The sequence below is a fragment of the Canis lupus genome, chromosome 29, assembly GCF_003254725.2.
Source record: "Canis lupus dingo isolate Sandy chromosome 29, ASM325472v2, whole genome shotgun sequence".
NCBI lineage: Eukaryota > Metazoa > Chordata > Mammalia > Carnivora > Canidae > Canis > Canis lupus.
In genome coordinates, this window is record NC_064271.1 from 7783609 (window position 1) to 7801094 (window position 17486).

At 38.2% G+C, this 17486-nt stretch overlaps 2 protein-coding genes across 5 annotated transcripts in view; one reads left to right on the plus strand and one right to left on the minus strand.

The window, feature by feature from the left end:
- Window positions 1–8719, minus strand: part of PLAG1 (PLAG1 zinc finger) — a 50911-nt gene extending 42192 nt beyond the window's left edge. For all 4 annotated transcript variants that reach the window (XM_025477771.3, XM_025477769.3, XM_035708388.2 and 1 more), the window contains exon 1: window positions 8495–8719. The gene's annotated coding sequence lies outside the window, so the exon portion shown is untranslated. The remainder of the gene's footprint in view (window positions 1–8494) is intronic.
- A 368-nt stretch (window positions 8720–9087) lies between these two features.
- Window positions 9088–15950, plus strand: CHCHD7 (coiled-coil-helix-coiled-coil-helix domain containing 7). Its single transcript, XM_025477775.3, has 5 exons — window positions 9088–9213; window positions 10733–10776; window positions 12254–12323; window positions 13778–13876; window positions 14659–15950. The coding sequence occupies exons 3-5, from the start codon at window positions 12270–12272 to the stop codon at window positions 14761–14763; spliced, it is 258 nt and encodes an 85-aa protein (XP_025333560.1). The 5' UTR covers window positions 9088–9213; window positions 10733–10776; window positions 12254–12269; the 3' UTR covers window positions 14764–15950.
- The last annotated feature ends 1536 nt before the right edge of the window (window positions 15951–17486 follow it).

The following is a 17486-nucleotide window of genomic DNA, read 5'->3' on the forward strand; positions in this document are numbered from 1 at the left end:
AAAAGATTACTTGAGCTATAATTAAAAGTGCTTCAAGGTAGAAACTTCTTTTAAGAATAATCTGATCTTGGGAACAAAACTGCTATTAAATAAAAGCAGTTGAAGATTTAAAGTGATTGTCTTAATTATAACATCCAAAAAGAAACTTTTAAGGAAAACATCTGTAATGCTACTTAAAATGAACTAAAATATCCCTAAGAATCTTATATGCTTAATGATTAAAAATTTCAACTACAGTGGATATTCAAGTGACATAGATAAAAACAGTTCTAACCCACTTGTCACCATTCTTCCTTCAAAAAAAACTACAATAATCGAATATTTTAATTCTCTAAGTAGTTTTGTGCCTGTATTTGAAAAAATACACTGTGTCAAAAGATAGACATTTATAAACTTCTACAAACTGTCAATTATATGTATTCACCTTGTTTACAAACTTCTAGGCATATAAAAATAAATTCAGGTACAAAAACAACTTTCAATTAAAATTCCCTAATTTTAGCAGTACATCAAGTTATCCAAATATTTATAACCTTCATTCTATGTCTAATTAAATCTGTTACTTGATAGTTACTTTCATTTTGATTTATGATGATGTATTTTACATGTATTAACCTTTTAAAATGTATGTGTGCCAAATTATTGCTAAGGAATATTTGTCTTCTATTTTTTCCTTAAAAAGAAACTAAAGCAAATTACCTTAAAAGTTAAGCCTGATACATACACTTTACACAAGGCATAGTTAAATCAGTTATTTGTTTATAAGACAGGAGCTCTGAAGATGCTCAAATTTTATGAAGCATTAAAAGAGAAGGATAAAATATCACCAAATGCTGTTCAAAGAGTGCCTGTATTTGCAGGCACCTTCCTTCTTTCAAACACTTTAAACTCTTCCAAATAAGAACTACTAGAGCTGCTTCCACCACTCTTGATAAAATTAACCTATTTTCTTTTAGATCTAATTCTATTTTAGAGCTGAAACGCTAAGCATCTGAATAGTAATTTGCAGATAAACTACTACTAATATTAGAAAAGTAACATAACAAAGGTTGAAACTCTATACAATTAAATGAACTCCGTAACAAATTAGAAAAACACATGAAAAACATTTTATCAGATTTACTTTAAAAATAAGTTTAGAAATACAAGGAAAGTAAATTCATGTTTGAGATGGAGTTTATAATCAGATATACTGGTAATATTTAAGGTTATAATGGATCCTATTCAGCTATATAAAGAGACAACTCTCATAAACTGCAAATTTAGAACAAATTCAATTGAAAGTAAAGGAGCTAATATCTCTTCTTTGGGATGGAACAGTTATAGAAATTATATTTAGGAAATGCAAAAAGCTTAGAAAAGGTAATATACTCTTAAATAAAATTGTATTTTCATTTCATTTACTAAAGTTGATTTTAAAAAAACAACAACCCTGTTATTCTAACTCTTTTAGGGCATGATGAAAAGTGATGTGGGCTCTATGTAATTCCAGCTTTAAGACAATACAAGAAAATAAAATCAAATTACTGAGAAAATGTAACAGACTAAAATTCAACTTGTATTATTTTTAGCCTGAACGTTTGAACTACCTTAATCTTCCAGGTTCGGTTTCTTAAAATTCTCCTGATGGAGAACAATTCGATCAACTTTTTACTAATATACCTTCAAGTTAACAAAACTGATTAAAACATATTTTTATTTTGCCTTTTAGCCAAAGGAACTAAATCCCTCATTATCTGGTTGATTTCTAGTTTAACAGTCTCTAAAAATGTTTCTCAAAATTAAAGGCTCTAAAGTCTAAATACAAATTAAAATGATAGAATATATTTAAAAACCTGATGGCAGCCCTTTGGCTGTAGCATTTAATCTGAGAATTAATATTCTCATATTCAAAAACCAAAAGATAGGTTATAAGTAATCAATATGCACATGTACAATTTCAATATTGGCTTGAGACAATCATTCAAATATTTGATAGTTACAAGTCTAAAATGAGTCTCTCATTCTCAAAAAAGGAAGAGTTCAAGACTCTGCCAAGGGCAGATCATCATTCACAATCTATGGGGAATTGGGTCGTCCTTTAGGAAAAGATGCCTCCTCTACCCTCAAAATATTTTCTCATACCAAAGAAAACCTCTACACTGGAACATAACACTATAATAAGTCTAGATCCTCCTTCAGAAAATCAATTGCTAATTAATAAATAGAGAAGAAAATTTTCCTTTTACTGTCAGCATACACTTAAAAACATTCCAAAAATTAAGAACTATGCTTAATGTTCTTATCATTACCTTGTGAAAAGCTTTTCAAATGTTATTAAGTCTGTAGAAAATGATTGAAATGGCCCTAAAAAAGTCCACAAAGTACCCTGTTCTTAGACTAAGTTTTTAAAATCTATTTCACTAACCTAAGAGAAAGCTTTAAACTTTCTGATGAAGAATGAAGAAAATAATTTTCAATATTTTCTAAGGTTTTTCAGAACACTTCACTTAGGTACACATTTAAAATAATCTCTAAAATCATTTAAACATAGCAAAAAATAATTTTCCTTACTTAAAAATAAAGAATTGCAAATAACCATGACAAATTATTCTTAGAATTTAATTTAGTTTAATTCATAAGCTAAGAAGATATGGAGGAAAGGCTTTGGAGAATCTATTTTTAAAAGGCTATCAAAAGTCAGCAATTTGTATCAGAAATACTATCCTATAGATACCCCCAATTATCTCTCCCCTTCTGGGGGGTAAATTTATCATTTTTGCTTTGTAGTTAGTTATTCTTGATTCACATAGGTTAATTTTTCAATTTACCATGACTTTTATTTTATTCAAAAATTTTCATCTCCCTACTTCTTTCCCATTAATTTTGGACATTTTAGTTCATTCTTATGTTCCCATTACACACTTTCATTATTTAAACTCTTGTTTTTAAAAGGCATCAAAAAGACTTTCCAACACCTTCATAGTTCTAGATTTTCTGTTTTTGGGTTAGGAAAAAATTTCACTTAAAAAATAATGCAAGGAAACATTTCAAGCAAATTGCTTATCCTATTAACCTAGGACCTAATTGCCTAATTTCACTCATTTTACATATGCACACACATCTTTTAGGCAGTCATCTCAAATTCCCAACACACACTGTGGTTAGTTTTAATACCATGATCCTGCAGTAACTCTGTTTACAAGACATCCTGGGACTTTTAAACACTAACAATTTTAATGCAATATCACACCACTTCACTTTTTTAAAATAAGAAATTGTTTTATAAAACTGGATTTCTGTTTTCTGATAAACATTGAAAAAAAAAAAAAAAAAGCAAAAGCCCTAACACCTCAAGGACAACAAACAATAATACATACAGAAAACAAAAATACCAAACATACAGAAAACAAAAATACCAAAGCACCCTTGGTAATTCCCCAACACTCTATCCTTGTCAATATCACTCTGGAAAGTGGAGGCAGGGACAGGTGTACAAACTGAATAGAATGCAAACCACTGGACAGCAGGCCAAGTGATTTAAAAGTAAAAATCAACTTATGCCTCTGTTATAATTTCTAGAAGGCTTTCATACATGTATATTTCTTACAACATCAAATGTTAATAAGTATACACCAATACTTTTATAAAATATTATGACCTAAACATTTTCATTTAATTTCTCTTAATTAAGCTTGAAAATTAAATTTGCTAATGAAATATCAAAGTTGTCCTGTTATAAATGAGAAGTAGTAATACAACAGATGTCAGGTTCAGGCATTTCAAAAAAAATTAGGCATTGAAATAAATGCAAAAAGTAAAAATTAGTTACCTCCCAAGTGATCTTATTATAAAATGGAAAAGAATTCCCACACATGAATCCTAAAATCATAGTTAACTTTGCAGTTTATCAATCTGATGTACCCTGCCTTCACATTTAACTTATTTGTAAATACTTTCACAAGGCTACCTAAACACTTACTAATTGGTTAAATATGCTGCCTACATTAATTCCTGTTAAAATTAAAGAAATTAAAGGTCCCCTTTTGTTTTTTTCACAGTGGCTGATATACATTCAAAGTATCTGATGTTTCAGAAAAGGTGTTAATCAGGTTCTTAAAACATTTAAAACACAGCTCAAGGGACAATTTATAGCCCTTTTACCTTTAACATATTCACTATCTTGGATTTTGTTGAATACATTCAGTTGCTTTTTCCTTCTTCTGAAACTCTTCCCTTACTCAAATAACTAAAGAATCTAAGATGTTATCAATACAAAGAGAAAAAAAATTTATATTTATTCCTTATACATTTGGAAACACATCAAAAAGAACAAATATTCCAGGCAGTGTAAGTAAACTCATTCAGTAAAACTTTTTTCTTGGGTTTGTGTGTGTGTGTGTGTGTGTGTGTGTGTGTGTACATAAATGTTTGTGTAACAGGTAATTTTTTTTATATCTTAATTTTCCAAAGAACAAGATTCCAAATAAAAAATATTAAAACATTCCTGGAAGGAGTCAATATTTTGATTACACAGCTCAAGAGGCAAATGATCATTGAAACAAAATTTACAAGATGACTATAGGTATATGTTTCAGTTATCTGGCTTTTTAAATGTCAAAGACAGGGAAGCATTACATTTCATTTAGCAAACAACAATTTAATCCTTAGAAAGGAAAATTTCCAGAATGCAACCAAAATGTGTATAGTAACAACCAGGATTATGTTAAAAATGAAGGAAAAAATTCCCACCTTTGTGGGATATTAAATCAAAGGATATTAAAATCAAAGAGTACTCTTAAAAATTTTAAACTATACTGATAAAAGCAAATTCACTAATTTATTTAGCTGTAAGATGTCTGCTTATTAAAATATTTTGATTATAATAATCATACATATAGGGAATTTTATCAGTATTAGCCCATATTTATAAATTATCTTCCACAACAGCTAAACTCCTTATAGAATTTTGAATAGCAGAATTAGGCATATAAATTTCAAGTAAGAATCTCAAAGTAGGAGGCTTCGCTAACTGAAATAAAGATTTTGAGTATTCTATATCCTTGTGTTATTTCTGTAAATTGGTATAATTTAGTAGTAGCTTCAGAAAAGCTATGTTCAATAGGCAGTATATCTGAGACATTAAAAAAGCTCAACATAACCAATTTAAATTAGAGATTGTGCTGTGTCCTATCTAAATAAGACTCTCTAAGGAATTACAGATTTTATACTTTGTGCACTCTCAGTGCATTTTCTAATTCACATAAGTAGCTAGTTGTGTAAAACCCAAACACGAAGAAACTTTTATACCACCCTTTGTGAGAGAGGGGGGAAAAAACCACAATATCAGCACTTTTATTTAGGTTGACAAACTAATCATAACTTTAAGTGTCCAAACAGACTAAATAACTCAATGGTCTAATGTACTTGGAAGAAATATTTTTCCTTCACTTTTACAGAAACTGAATTTATTGATAGTTGCATCTAGTTTGTCAAAGTGGCAACTATTCAAGATCCAAAAGTCTCATTTATTTTAAACACAGAGGCTAATTCTGACTACTTATAGTTAATATAAGTTTCTTCAGCCACAATACAATAAAAATGTAAGAGAAATTTCAAAGGTTTTATAAATATTAATGGCATTCTGAAACTTCTGGACAGATGATTATTTTGGGGAAGGGGAAGTTTCTCTTTCCCATTGATAGTTTAATCACTTTCCAATCAGTTTTGATTTAACAGTGGTTCATAGGAATAGTTTTTAAAGAGTTCTTAGAAAGTTATAATTGCTTCCAAAATCAGAAACCACAGGATGATGTACTCAAACACTACACCAATGTAATGCTGTTAGGGAGGTATTTACAGAAGCGTGCAGATAGGAGCTCAGTTGTGAACACATGTTAACATACAATGGGCTTCAAAACAATAATCTGTTTGTACAGCTTGGGAAGTAAAAAATATTCTATATAAGACGTCTAAAAACCTAGCTCTAATTTAAATCCATTTCTCTAACCCATAAAAACAAAGGAAAAGAGGCATTTATTTCAGAACTCCATATACCTGTGGGAAACAGAACACAAGTAAATTCTACTTGAGATGAACCTTAATCTTAAACAGAATTCATCTAACAATTGACGTATTTTAAATTTTGAAAATACTGTGAAAATGTAAACCATTAGAGTCAAGAGTAGTTTATGATCAGTAAACATTTCCTGTTAAATAACACAAATAAATTCAACTTAAAAGATGCAAACTGATAGGTCTCAGGATTTTAAAACCTTTTAATTTCAAAGTAGCAGAGTTACAGCACATGTATAGGATGGGTATAAGTAAACTTTTCCATGGTGTTGGTGTATGTGCTTTTTTTTCCTCCTTAAAGAAATGCCTGCTGCTTACAGGGTAAAAGAATCTCCACCACTCTGTCTGCAGTTTTCAACCAGAAGTCCTCAATGTACCTTAAGCCAAATTGAATATTAGGTATTTTACAGCTTTTACAAAATGGCTGTAAAATCACATTATGGGCATACACAGCTCTTTGATCTTACTGCACAGAATTCATAACTGTTCAATAATGCTATACCATTACACCACACACCTTAAACTATTTCCATTTTTCCACAAATCCTTCCAAAATCAGCTTCCAAAGCAAAGAAACGTAACATGAAAAGTTCCTGGGAGGCGTGTTACACAAAAGAACAGCTTGGATACAAACTAATCTACACAATATCCATCTTCTGTTGAGACTGTTTATCCCTCCTTTCCCTCCATCACTCCTAAAGGTGGGTGCACTTGAGTAATGGAAAGAAAAGGCTCTTCCATCACCACACCCTCCCAGCACCTCTGCCTTTGGTCCTCAGACAGGGATTCTGTGCAGGTGATGAAAATCATAAGAAAAGAGAAGCTGTCCCTTTAAAATGCCCTGCTCTGTCCCATATCCCACGTGGAACCAACATCAGCAGCACTTTCCCATTAACTTCAATGTGATGCAAGAGGCACCATCCTTTTATATACGTAAAACCAGAAAACTTCAGCTTAATATTCTTTACTGAGGACGAACAGGTGAAGCAAACGGGTCAGGAAGGGAGAAACCAAGCAACTCCCCACCCCTCCCCAAAAGGTGCTCCAGTCCTGCACTCCAGTCTCTCTGTGCAACATCACCTCTCTACCCCTCCTCTGTAGAGCCCAGTTTAAAGAAAGGAGGGAGCCACTAACAAAACCTGAAACATAAATGCGACGAAAATGCAATCTAGAGCCGGAAAGGTTTATTCTTCCAATCACACATATTAACTCTATTAAGAAAATGGCATCACATTTTTTTCCACCAAAAAAAAAAAAAAAAAAACAACCCACCCCACAAAGATCATTAAAAGAGAGTTATAAAACAGCAAATATAGTGTTTATCTTATCTCAGATCAGTCCACATTACCAATAAGTTTAGCAGTTTCTGCACTACCACCTCCCCCCTCCCTCCCCCTCCTTCTCTTGCATCGGATTTTCACGTTTTCTCATTGTCGGTTGAGTTATAAAAGGCTTTTGCCCTTCGAAAGTTTTAAAAAATAAATAAATATTAACTCCTTGGTCCCTGCAAAGTCAAAATGGACTTCAGGGGAAAGGCGGTTCATACTTTTACCTTTAGCGAGAAAAGGGGGAGCATCCCGGATTTTTAGGGATTTTTTGCGATTTTTAAAAAATTTTTATTTGGTTATATGCCTGAGTTCTCCCTCCATTTTGGTTGTTTATGATACTGACAACAAGCTGTCCCTGCTCTGTGCAGATCTCCTGCTTTCATTTAGCACCCCCTCCCCCTACCCCCCCTCGCAGCCACACATCCAGGGCTCACACCTCCCCGCAGACCCCGCACCCCGACCCCGACTCGCCCACCTGAGGAAAGGGCAAAAACAAATTCATTTCTCCAAAAAAGAAAAACCTCTTTTGAAAAAGGGGCAAAGTTACCCCAAGTCACTCAAAGTGCCCCCCAAATATTGCCGACTGCGGGTTTCCGCCAGGCCCTTTGGGAAGCGACCTTCCCCCGGGATGTTTTGGTGGAAAATGCGGAGAGTTTACTCTCAAAACTGAATTTATATTAATTTTTCCCTTATTTTTCGGGTCTCTAATGTCTTCCGCTCTCGCTGCTGCCGCTGCCGCTGTCACAATATTCACAGCACCAGAGAGGAGGAGGAGGAGGAGGAGGAAAACTTTTCAAACTTTCCAGACCCTGAATAAAGGGTTTTTTTTTTTTCCCACCGACCTCACCTTTGGGTCTCCAGCCGCATCGCCCCCTGCCCTGTCAGAAGCGACTTCGGGAATCCTCGCACCCCCGCTTAATTATTTTATTTTATTTTTTATTATTATTTTTCTCTCTGGGGTCCTGAGCAGGGGCTGAGAGTAGCACAAACTTTTCCTCCTCCTGCCGCCGCCGCTGCTCCTCTGCCCCCTCGGCTAGTCCCATAATTTAAATAACCCTGATATTTCTCCCGCTAAACGCCTCTCCGCCGCCCCGGACCCCGGGAGAACTCACCGCGGGGCTTTAACATCCTCCCTCCGGCCCGTCCGCCGCCTTTACACCGCCCGCGGAATTTCTAATAATTTTTTTCTCATATTTCGGGCTGGACGCGGCGGGCCTGGAAATTGTTTCCTTACGCCTCTTTCCAGCAGCCATTGTAGTGTATGCGCTGCCCCTGCAGCCCAACTTGCAGCTGCCGCTGCCGCCGCCGCCGCCGCCGCCGCCGACGTCGCGCCCACCGCCGCCTCCCCGGGCCTGCTCGGCCGCCGCCCCCGCCTCCCGCCGGCCCGCCCCCGGTCCCCGCCTGCCGCTGTGCCCGCCCCCCGCGCGCGCTCCGCCCCGGGGCCCGCCACTAGGCGCCGCCGCCGCCGCGGACGGGCCCGCCGATTGGGCCGCGGCGCCGTCCGTCAAACCAAAGTGTTAAGAGGCGGGCCCCCGCGCGGGGGGCGCGGCGGGGCGGGGGAAAGGGGCGGGGCCGCGCGCTCGGCGCCGCCCACTCCCCCCGCCTCGGCCCTCCTCCCGCCGGCTGGGGGCGGGGCGAGACCCGCCCGCCCCCGCCCGGCACGGCCCCGGACGGCTGTCAGTCAGGCGGCGGCGCGCGCTGATTGGGCCGGCGGCCGCCGGGGAGCGGGGGCAGCACGTTGGGATGCGCGCTACTTAAGGTCCAGCTGCGTGAGCCATTGACGTGTTTGGAGCTGGAGACGGCCTGGGCGCTGGTGAGGCGGCCGCCCGAGGTGAGTGGTCCCCCGCCCCTCCTTCCGCGGCGGCTGCGGGGACGCGAGAAGAGAGGGGTGCTCCTGGGCCACCGCGGGGCCCGGGTCCTCTTCTTCGGCGTGGAGCCGCTGCAGCCAGGCCTCGCCCCAGCGCGGGCCCTTTCCTGTCGCCGCTCCTCTCCACGACGCGGGCTTATTCGGGCTGGGGACGAGGAAGGTGACCCTCGCCCTGCCTGGGCACCCCTGGCTCTTCCTTCACGCTGCTTCTCAGCCTGTGGGACCTAACTGCCGACCCCCACTTCCAATTTCCCGCGTGCCCCTCTCCCCTTGCCCCACTCGGCTCCGTTGAAGGTCAAAGCAAGGTGTGTTCACCTGTGCCGGTTGTCCACCGTTAGACGGCCCGGCAGCAGCGCGGGGGACAGCGAGGCCGCGGACTCCCAGCTCCAGTTTCTCCCCGGACTACCCCGCCCCGCCGGGCCGTGCCGACTTCCTGACCCTGCCTTTCTGCCCCCCGCAGTGGGTTAGGGGCTTCAGGTGCTCGCATGGCGTGTTGCAGCTTCCTGCTAGGTGCATCTGCGTTTTAGCAGAGCCACAGACCCTGCCATGGCTCGGACCAGCATGTGGGCATGGACGTGTTCAATAACGTTCCCTTCCCCTTACCTTTCAAAGCTAGTTGGAGAGTGGGGATGTGAACTGGATGGGAATTCAAGGCATACTTTTTAAAGCAGTTTGCCTTTTGGAAGAGATGTTAGAGTTATTCCTCAAATGTGCCGTGCTTTTGCGGCCCTCCCTCAGATCTTTGGTTTTCTTTCTGGCTGTCCTTTGCAAGTAGAGCTCTAGAATATATGTTTGGTGCCTTCAGAAAGTAAGCAGGTAAGTCCTCTCCAGCAGATCTTCCCTTTCGCCCCTCCCCTCCCCTCACTGTAAATTGACATTTCAAGACTCTTCATTTCCAGTTGAGGTGTGAGGATTCTCGTGCAAAGGTGACATTTAGAAACCCGAATTTCTTTGACCTGTATTTAGAATCCGGAAGGGAAAGGAAAGGAAATCAGAATAAATTCGTGCTGCAAACCTGATTTGCCTATATGTGATGCTACCTACATGTTATTTTTAAAGAATTCTTGACTGATGATGGTAATAACAATGCAGCGAAAGTGTACTTTCATGTAAGGCACGCAACCTGATTTTGTCTGTGAATGATCATTGTTGAGATTATATATAAGGAATAGGAACAGCTAAGCAGAGTTCTGTGTGCTCACATCATAGGATGGATGAAAAAAAGAAGGGTGTAAGTTACTTAGTATCATCATCTCTTAGTAAGAAGTCAAGCCTCCAAAAGAATTGTGTTTAGGAGAGGAAGAAGCTTCTAGATATAATTGAATAGCACCTTGAATTTCCCTTTTACCTAGATGTTTCTGTTAGCTAGATATACACATGTATTGTTCAATAAAAATCATAAAATGTTAGGATTACTTGGAGGATTCCTGAAAGTTGAAGGATCCTGGAATGACTAAACTTTTCTCCATCCTTCTTTGCAAAGATTAATCTCGATTAATCGCCTGGACATCCTGGTCTCTTTACTAGGTGAGTCTTGATTGGAAATACCTCCACTTTTTAGGAGTTTGATTGATTTTCCTGAATATGCCTTGTTTCTTTAAACATGACTGATATTGTTTGATGGTGTCATCTACGGCAAGAAGAGTAGAAACCATTTCATACAAAAATTCTGACCTTTGTCTGGTTATACAGAGTGACACAGTTTTTTATTGGATGGTGTTATGTAGGTCATACCATATTATTGCTTGTTTTCCCCAATTTAGGTGGAAGATGATGAAGCTAGAACAGGATTCAAGAGTTCAAGTTAACTCAGCCCCTTAAACTTAGTGCAGAGCATTTAAAAATATTTGTGGGTGTCTCATCAATAGTATCCCGATATATTGAAATGAAAAAAATCACTTGGCAGTAACAGTTTGTCGATTATTGTTTTTTAATTTTTCTCTTTTAGTTCCTTTCTATGACATGTCTTGAGGATAATAGACATACCAATTTCAGTTAAACTCCATTATAGAGAGCAGTTATCCTGGAATATAGTTGACGTATATGAGTACTGTGTGCCTTAGAATCACTAGTTGGCTCTTAGAGAACTGTGATAATCTTTAATTGATAAAGACTTCTGCAGAGTTGCATGTGTAAGACTTGAGTTGGAAGATGAATGGACCAGCACTCTGTGACTTCCTTTAACCCAGGGATGTATCAGTTAAATAGAAGATGCCACTAGAAGTAAAGTTTCAGTTTTTCTTTTTTAGCTTTTTAGAATGCCAGCTAAGCCATAAGTTGGGTTTTTTGTTTTTGTTTTTGTTTTTTTGGTATATTGGCCACCCCTGGTGCTGGCTACAGAGTATACACTGTAAGTTTAGTAAAAAAATGTTTCTGCTAAAGTTGGGTTGTACCAATTACTCCACACTTATTTTGTATAATGATCAAATATATAATAAGGAAGTAGTCGTTAGAATGCATGCTGTATTTGGGGCACCTGGGGGACTCAATCAGTTAAGCATTTCAACTCAGGTCATGATGTCAGGGTCCTGGGATCTAGCCCCTGAGCCCCCAAGCAAGCTTCCCACTCAGCAGAGAATCTGCTTGTTTCCTTCTCCCTCTGTACTCCCCACTGTGCTTTTGTGCACGTGCTGTCTCTCTTGCAAATAAATAAATCTAAAAAAAAAAAAAATGCATGCTATATTCTTAGGTTTTGTTAGTATACTTAATAGTTTAACATTTAGAAATAAAGATAAACTAAAACTTAATTATAGCTGAACTATCTTCCTGGACATTATAATCAAGTTTCAGTGGATGAATTTAAATGTGGCCTGAGGCACCATGGCAATGCAAAGGAAAAACCCATCCAAATATTTATTCTCATAATATAGAGGATGTATGAAATTCCTTACTGGATAATCATTATACCAAAATTAATTTTTAAGTACTCATGGTTCTAATGAGATGTACTGATTTATTTTCTGTCATTCACTGTGTAACTCTTTTCTCCAACATCTGCCTGCAGTAAGAAAACTGTTAGGATGCCCATGGTAGCACGGAGGCTGAGAGATCCTGACATAAACCCTTGCTTGTTGGTAAGGTGGTTTGCTTTCACTTTTCATGAGTATTAACTTGGAAAAACAGGCTTGTTCTATTTTTGTGGGCATCTGTTTTCTGCAGTTCTTGAATAAAGTTATTTCTATTCAAAAAATATTCCTGGCCAGTGTATCCTTATTTCACTAGAGCATTTTTTAGGTATTGATAATTTAGCTAACAAAGATCCATCCCTTCTAGGTTTGCATTTACATAATGTGCAAGCATTTACTTGCTGCTATAGTATCAGACAGACATATGTAAACACCAAGGAAAATGTTTAGTCCAAAAGTAGAAAGTTGCACAGCATATTTTCAACTGCCACTGAAATTTATGTGTTGATGGCAATAATTTCATCTTGTCCTTGAGAGAGCCTGGCTGCAATAAGGGGTATCATAGAATTTGCCTATTTAAAGCCTGAAGGTTTCTACGAAGGTATCTCATGCACAAAATGTTTTGCGGTAGTAATAAGGTTTTATTGGCATTTCTTTGGTATGACTAGCAATACAGACTTGTGGCTTTGTCACCCTGGAATAAATGCAGTCATCAGACTGTGCTCTTCCCTGAAGCTACATGCATTTTCCAAATATGCACATTCGTTAAATATTTGTCATAGAAATTTAGCTTTGTTTCATATGTTAGATCTGTTTTCAACAGCTTTATTAAGTCTCTGTAAAATAGACCGTGTTTCTTAGATCTGTGAAGCAAATTACCTACCCCTTTAAAGCTTTCCTTTAGATGACCTCTCAGAATCATACTTTTCACTTTGAAGTTTGTTATCCAATCTACTTTCCGTTTAGACAGCTTAATTTTAATTCCCCAATGGCTCCTACCTTCCTTTGAACTCACAGCCCTGTGTTGCTCACTTAGGTTTTGAAGTCATATTAATGATATCTATTAAAACTGCGTACATAATAGTATATGTACTTATGTAATGGAGGGAGAGATAGCCAAAAATACATTTAGATGAGTGGTGTTAATTTAAGTTGCCTTGATGTAGACCAGTTATTAGTGACTTACTTAGGATCTTGAAACCAGCTTAACATCAAACAGTCAAGTCAAAGTGAGAACTTGGAAAAGCAGGACAGCTGCGCTCTGCGTCAGGAGACTGGGTTTTGATTCTCCCTGTGCAGTAGTGATTTTCAGCACCCTGCACCTTGCCTCAGCTTCTTTGTTAAATGCTTACTGGGATAAATGATCTCAGTCACTGCTCCAGCTCAAGTTCCCATGATCAGATATTCAGAAAACTGACCCAGACTATGAAAAGGAAGATGTCTGCTCTGGGCAGAAGGAGTGCTGGGATGGTTGGAAAGATAATTCAGTTTCTGTTCATTATATATTCATTAAAACAAACTGAAGGGAATGCTTTGGGGGAAGTGGCTTTAGAAGTTTGGAGTTTTGGGGTTTTAAGATCCCATTCCACTCTCTTAAATGATGCCTATCTTACATCTTGAAGGAATCTGATGCTTCTACCAGATGTATGGATGAAAATAACTATGACAGGGAAAGGTGTTCCACTTACTTCTTGAAGTACAAAAACTGCCGGAAATTTTGGGTAAGCCTCACTTGGTTGGCTTTGTGTTAAAACTCATCTCTTAGGCTTGAAACTGAAGCCCAAACTGAGTCAGTACCCACAATCCCTTCGTAGTGATGAGTAGTGATGACTGGGGAAACTTAACTGTTTGACCCTCCTCTTGTGTGTCCTGAAGGATCCTTGAGAGCTCTTATTGGCTCCCTCCCCCTGCTTCCCCTCCCTCCTCCAGGCTGTAAGAATGCCGTTCTCCTATAGGTGGGTCTTCCTATGCATATTTAAGAGCTGCAGCCCTAAAATAATAACCTTGTTATAACTTTAGTTCTCCTGGAGATGAACAGAATGGATAGCTTGCTCTGTCATAACCATTTTAGGCTTCCGTTTCTGCCTTCTCCTTTCCCACCACCACCCTTGGTTGGTAAAAAGGTGCCATTTTTAGATGCTGGTATATGGTTTCTGTTTCTTTGAGCACTGGATCCAGCTACTTCCTTTCCCTTTTCTATATTAACTGTTGCTTTCACATAGCAATTACTTAGTAGAGCCTCTTGATGGACCACACTTTTGTGCTCTTATACTTAAAAGTATATTCCCTTCCCAATTAGCATCAATGTATTCTTAGGGGAATAATCACTTCTGTTTAATTGTTAGTTTGAAAACATTATCTGAAGTACTAGAATTAGTTTTTTGGCTCTTCTTTACGCTTGATTTTTAGAATTTCCTTTTTGAGGTGGCCAATTACTGGCAAATGATGAGCACTTAGTATATGATTGATTTTGGTTTCTTCTTCTTTTTATACCTTCATGCAGAATTCTGTCATGGTCCAGAGAAGACAGAAAGGAGTGAAGCCATCTATGCCTACAGCAGCAGAAAGAGACGAGATCTTGGGGGCAATGGGAAAGATGCCTTACTGACTGCATTAAAATTTTTAATTTAGAAGCAGATGAATATTTTAAACAAATGATTACTGTAATCTTTTAACACTTTCTAGGCCTTACCCAGACAGATCTTAAATTCTCTAAAGAGAGATTAGGTTAGCCCTGTGTCCTCTGTGTTTGCTCTCAGTGCCATGACGATTGTCTGGCATGGCTGGCTGTGCCATGCTGCTGAGTTCACATTACTTCCTGAAGGTAGGGAGCATTAGAAAAGGTCTGGACACAAGGAGGGGAGCTTTTTTGCTGGGTAATGAACGAAGGTAATGAACACTGGCCATGAAAGGAAGGTGGTGTTCCCAAGGATGGGAAATGATGCCAGCAACAACATAGTGGAAAGGAAGCTCAAGATAACTTTGGAGACCGGTCTGTAGACTGTCTTACCTAGAGTTTAAGGTGGTCGATGGAATGGCAGAACAGAAACTGGGAAGGTAAGTTGAGAGTGGATGTGTGGTGGCCCTCAAATCTCAGGCTCGGTACAAAGTAAGACCTCTAACCTCACTCCCTTATCTTTGTTTATATAAGGTTAGCACGCTGACTGGGTAGGGAAGCAGGGATGCAGGAGGATTATCTTAAATAAATGGCATGCAAAAGAACTGGTTTTCTTTTCTTTTTTTTTTTTTTTTTAGGCAAAGGCTTAGTTAAAGGATTCTGTGACTAAAATCCATATATATTGGATAACCTGAAAGCATGGTCTTCCTGCAGCACAGTAATGGAAAAAAAGGGCGATTCTCTTAGAAATGGGGATTTCTATTCGCTGGAAGAGATGGGCAAGGAAGGGTATGGGGGTTCATAGGTGATACACTGGGATGAGACTGGAGCTTCAATTCATTTTATGCTATAAACAAGAATATTCAGTATAGTGACTGAGGTGGGTTGTGTGGCAGCTCTCATAGCCACTACCTTTTAACGCAGTTTATCATATACTGAACAGTTTTATAACATTATTTAATAAAGTTTAACATTTACTAAAAAATCAACGAAAGAAATAGCCTGTGTCCCTTCTGTTTTTCTGGTGCTGGATCAAGTGTATTATTTTAAAGGCTGCTGACAACAAACTATCTATCTCGTTGGTCTTTGTCCAAAACCCGGGTCAGATGTTTTTAAGCCATATGACCCTGATTGTTAAATGTGATTCTATTTGAATAAAAGATGGATTGTTTGAGAAATTCCTTGATTTGTATTGATTGCTCTAAAAGTGATGGATTAAAATAGGAACTGACAAGAAACTAATACTTGTGTGACAAGCATTTCAGTATCTAAGAGTGCTGTTTAAGGGTTTGGAATTTTAATGTCGCTTCTTTAAATGCACATACCAATGTCAACATTGCTCCCAGAGATATTTGTCCTGGCCTACCTCTTTTTTTTTTAATAGCAACTTTATTGAGATACAATTCAGATACCGTATAAATTATCCATTTAAAGTGTACAGTGCAATGGTTTTTAGTATTTGACAAAGTTGGGTAGCCATCACAGAAAGAAACCATAAGCACACATTTTTTGTTTCCTTTTAACACCTCCCTTTTTCATCTCTCCCAACACCTGTGCAACTATTTTTCTATCTCTAGAATGGCCTGTTCTGGTAATTTATATGAATGGAATCATATGATATGTGGTCTTTTGTGACTGGCTTCTTTCACTTTTTTTTTTTTTCCCCAAGACTCATTCATGTTACCTGTATCAGTACTTCATTCCTCTTTGTTGCTGAATAACATTCCATTGTATAGATTTACCACATTTTATGTATCCATTCATCAGTTGGTGGGTACTTGGGTTGTTTCTATTTTGGGGCTACTATGAGTCATGCTGTTTCTTGGACATTTGTGTACAAATTTTTAAGTAGGCATTCATCTCTTTGAATATGTCCCTAGGAGTTGGATTGCTAAGTCATATGGTAACTGTGTTCAACGTTTGGGAGAACTAACTATTCTTCAAAGTGGCAGCACCATTTTACCATGTGTGAGGGTTCCAATTTCTCCACATCCTCATTAACACTTATACTAGTGGGTGTGAGCTGGCATCTCAATGTGGTTTTGATTTGCATTTTCCTGAAAGCCAGTGATGCTGAGCATCTTTTTATGTGCTTATTGGCTAGTCAAATATCTTCTTGGAGAAGTGTTCATGTAGATCCTTTACCTATTTTAAAGTTGGGTAGTGTATCTTTATTAGTGAATTGTGAGAGTTCTTTACTAAATACAAATCCCTTATCAGATAAAGGTTTACAAATGATTTCTTCCCTTCTCTGGGTTGTATTTTCACTTCATGGTGTCCTTTGAAACACAGAAGTTTTTAATTTTGATAAAGTCCAATTTATTTTTTCTTTTGTTGCTTTCGGTGACATATCTAAGAAAGCATTGCCTAATCAAGCTCAGAAAGTTTTACATATGTTTTTTTCTAAGGGGTTTTGTAGTTTTAGCTCTTTAGGTCTTCAATCCATTTTGAGTTAATTTTTGTATATGGTATGAGGTGGGAATCAGCTTCATTTTTTTTTTTCATGTGGCTGCCCAGGTCCCCAGAACTTTTGGTTGAAAAGGCTATGCTTTCTCCTGTTGAATTGTCTGGGCACTCCTGCAAATCAATTGTATATGTCAGAATTTATTTCTGGATTTTGAATTCTATTCCATTGATCTGTATGTCTGTTTTTAGCCACAGTCTCTTGATTACTGTAGCTTTGTGGTAAGGGCATAGCTCTTTGATGAATGGTT

What these genes read in the sequence shown, in the direction of transcription:
- CHCHD7 (XM_025477775.3), top strand. Translation starts at nt 12,270, where the DNA reads ATGCCCATGGTAGCACGGAGGCTGAGAGATCCTGACATAAACCCTTGC. An exon ending in ACATAAACCCTTGCTTGTTG is followed by an intron (nt 12,324 to 13,777) that starts GTAAGGTGGTTT and finishes TACATCTTGAAG; the next exon opens with GAATCTGATGCTTCTACCAG. An exon ending in AAAACTGCCGGAAATTTTGG is followed by an intron (nt 13,877 to 14,658) that starts GTAAGCCTCACT and finishes ACCTTCATGCAG; the next exon opens with AATTCTGTCATGGTCCAGAG.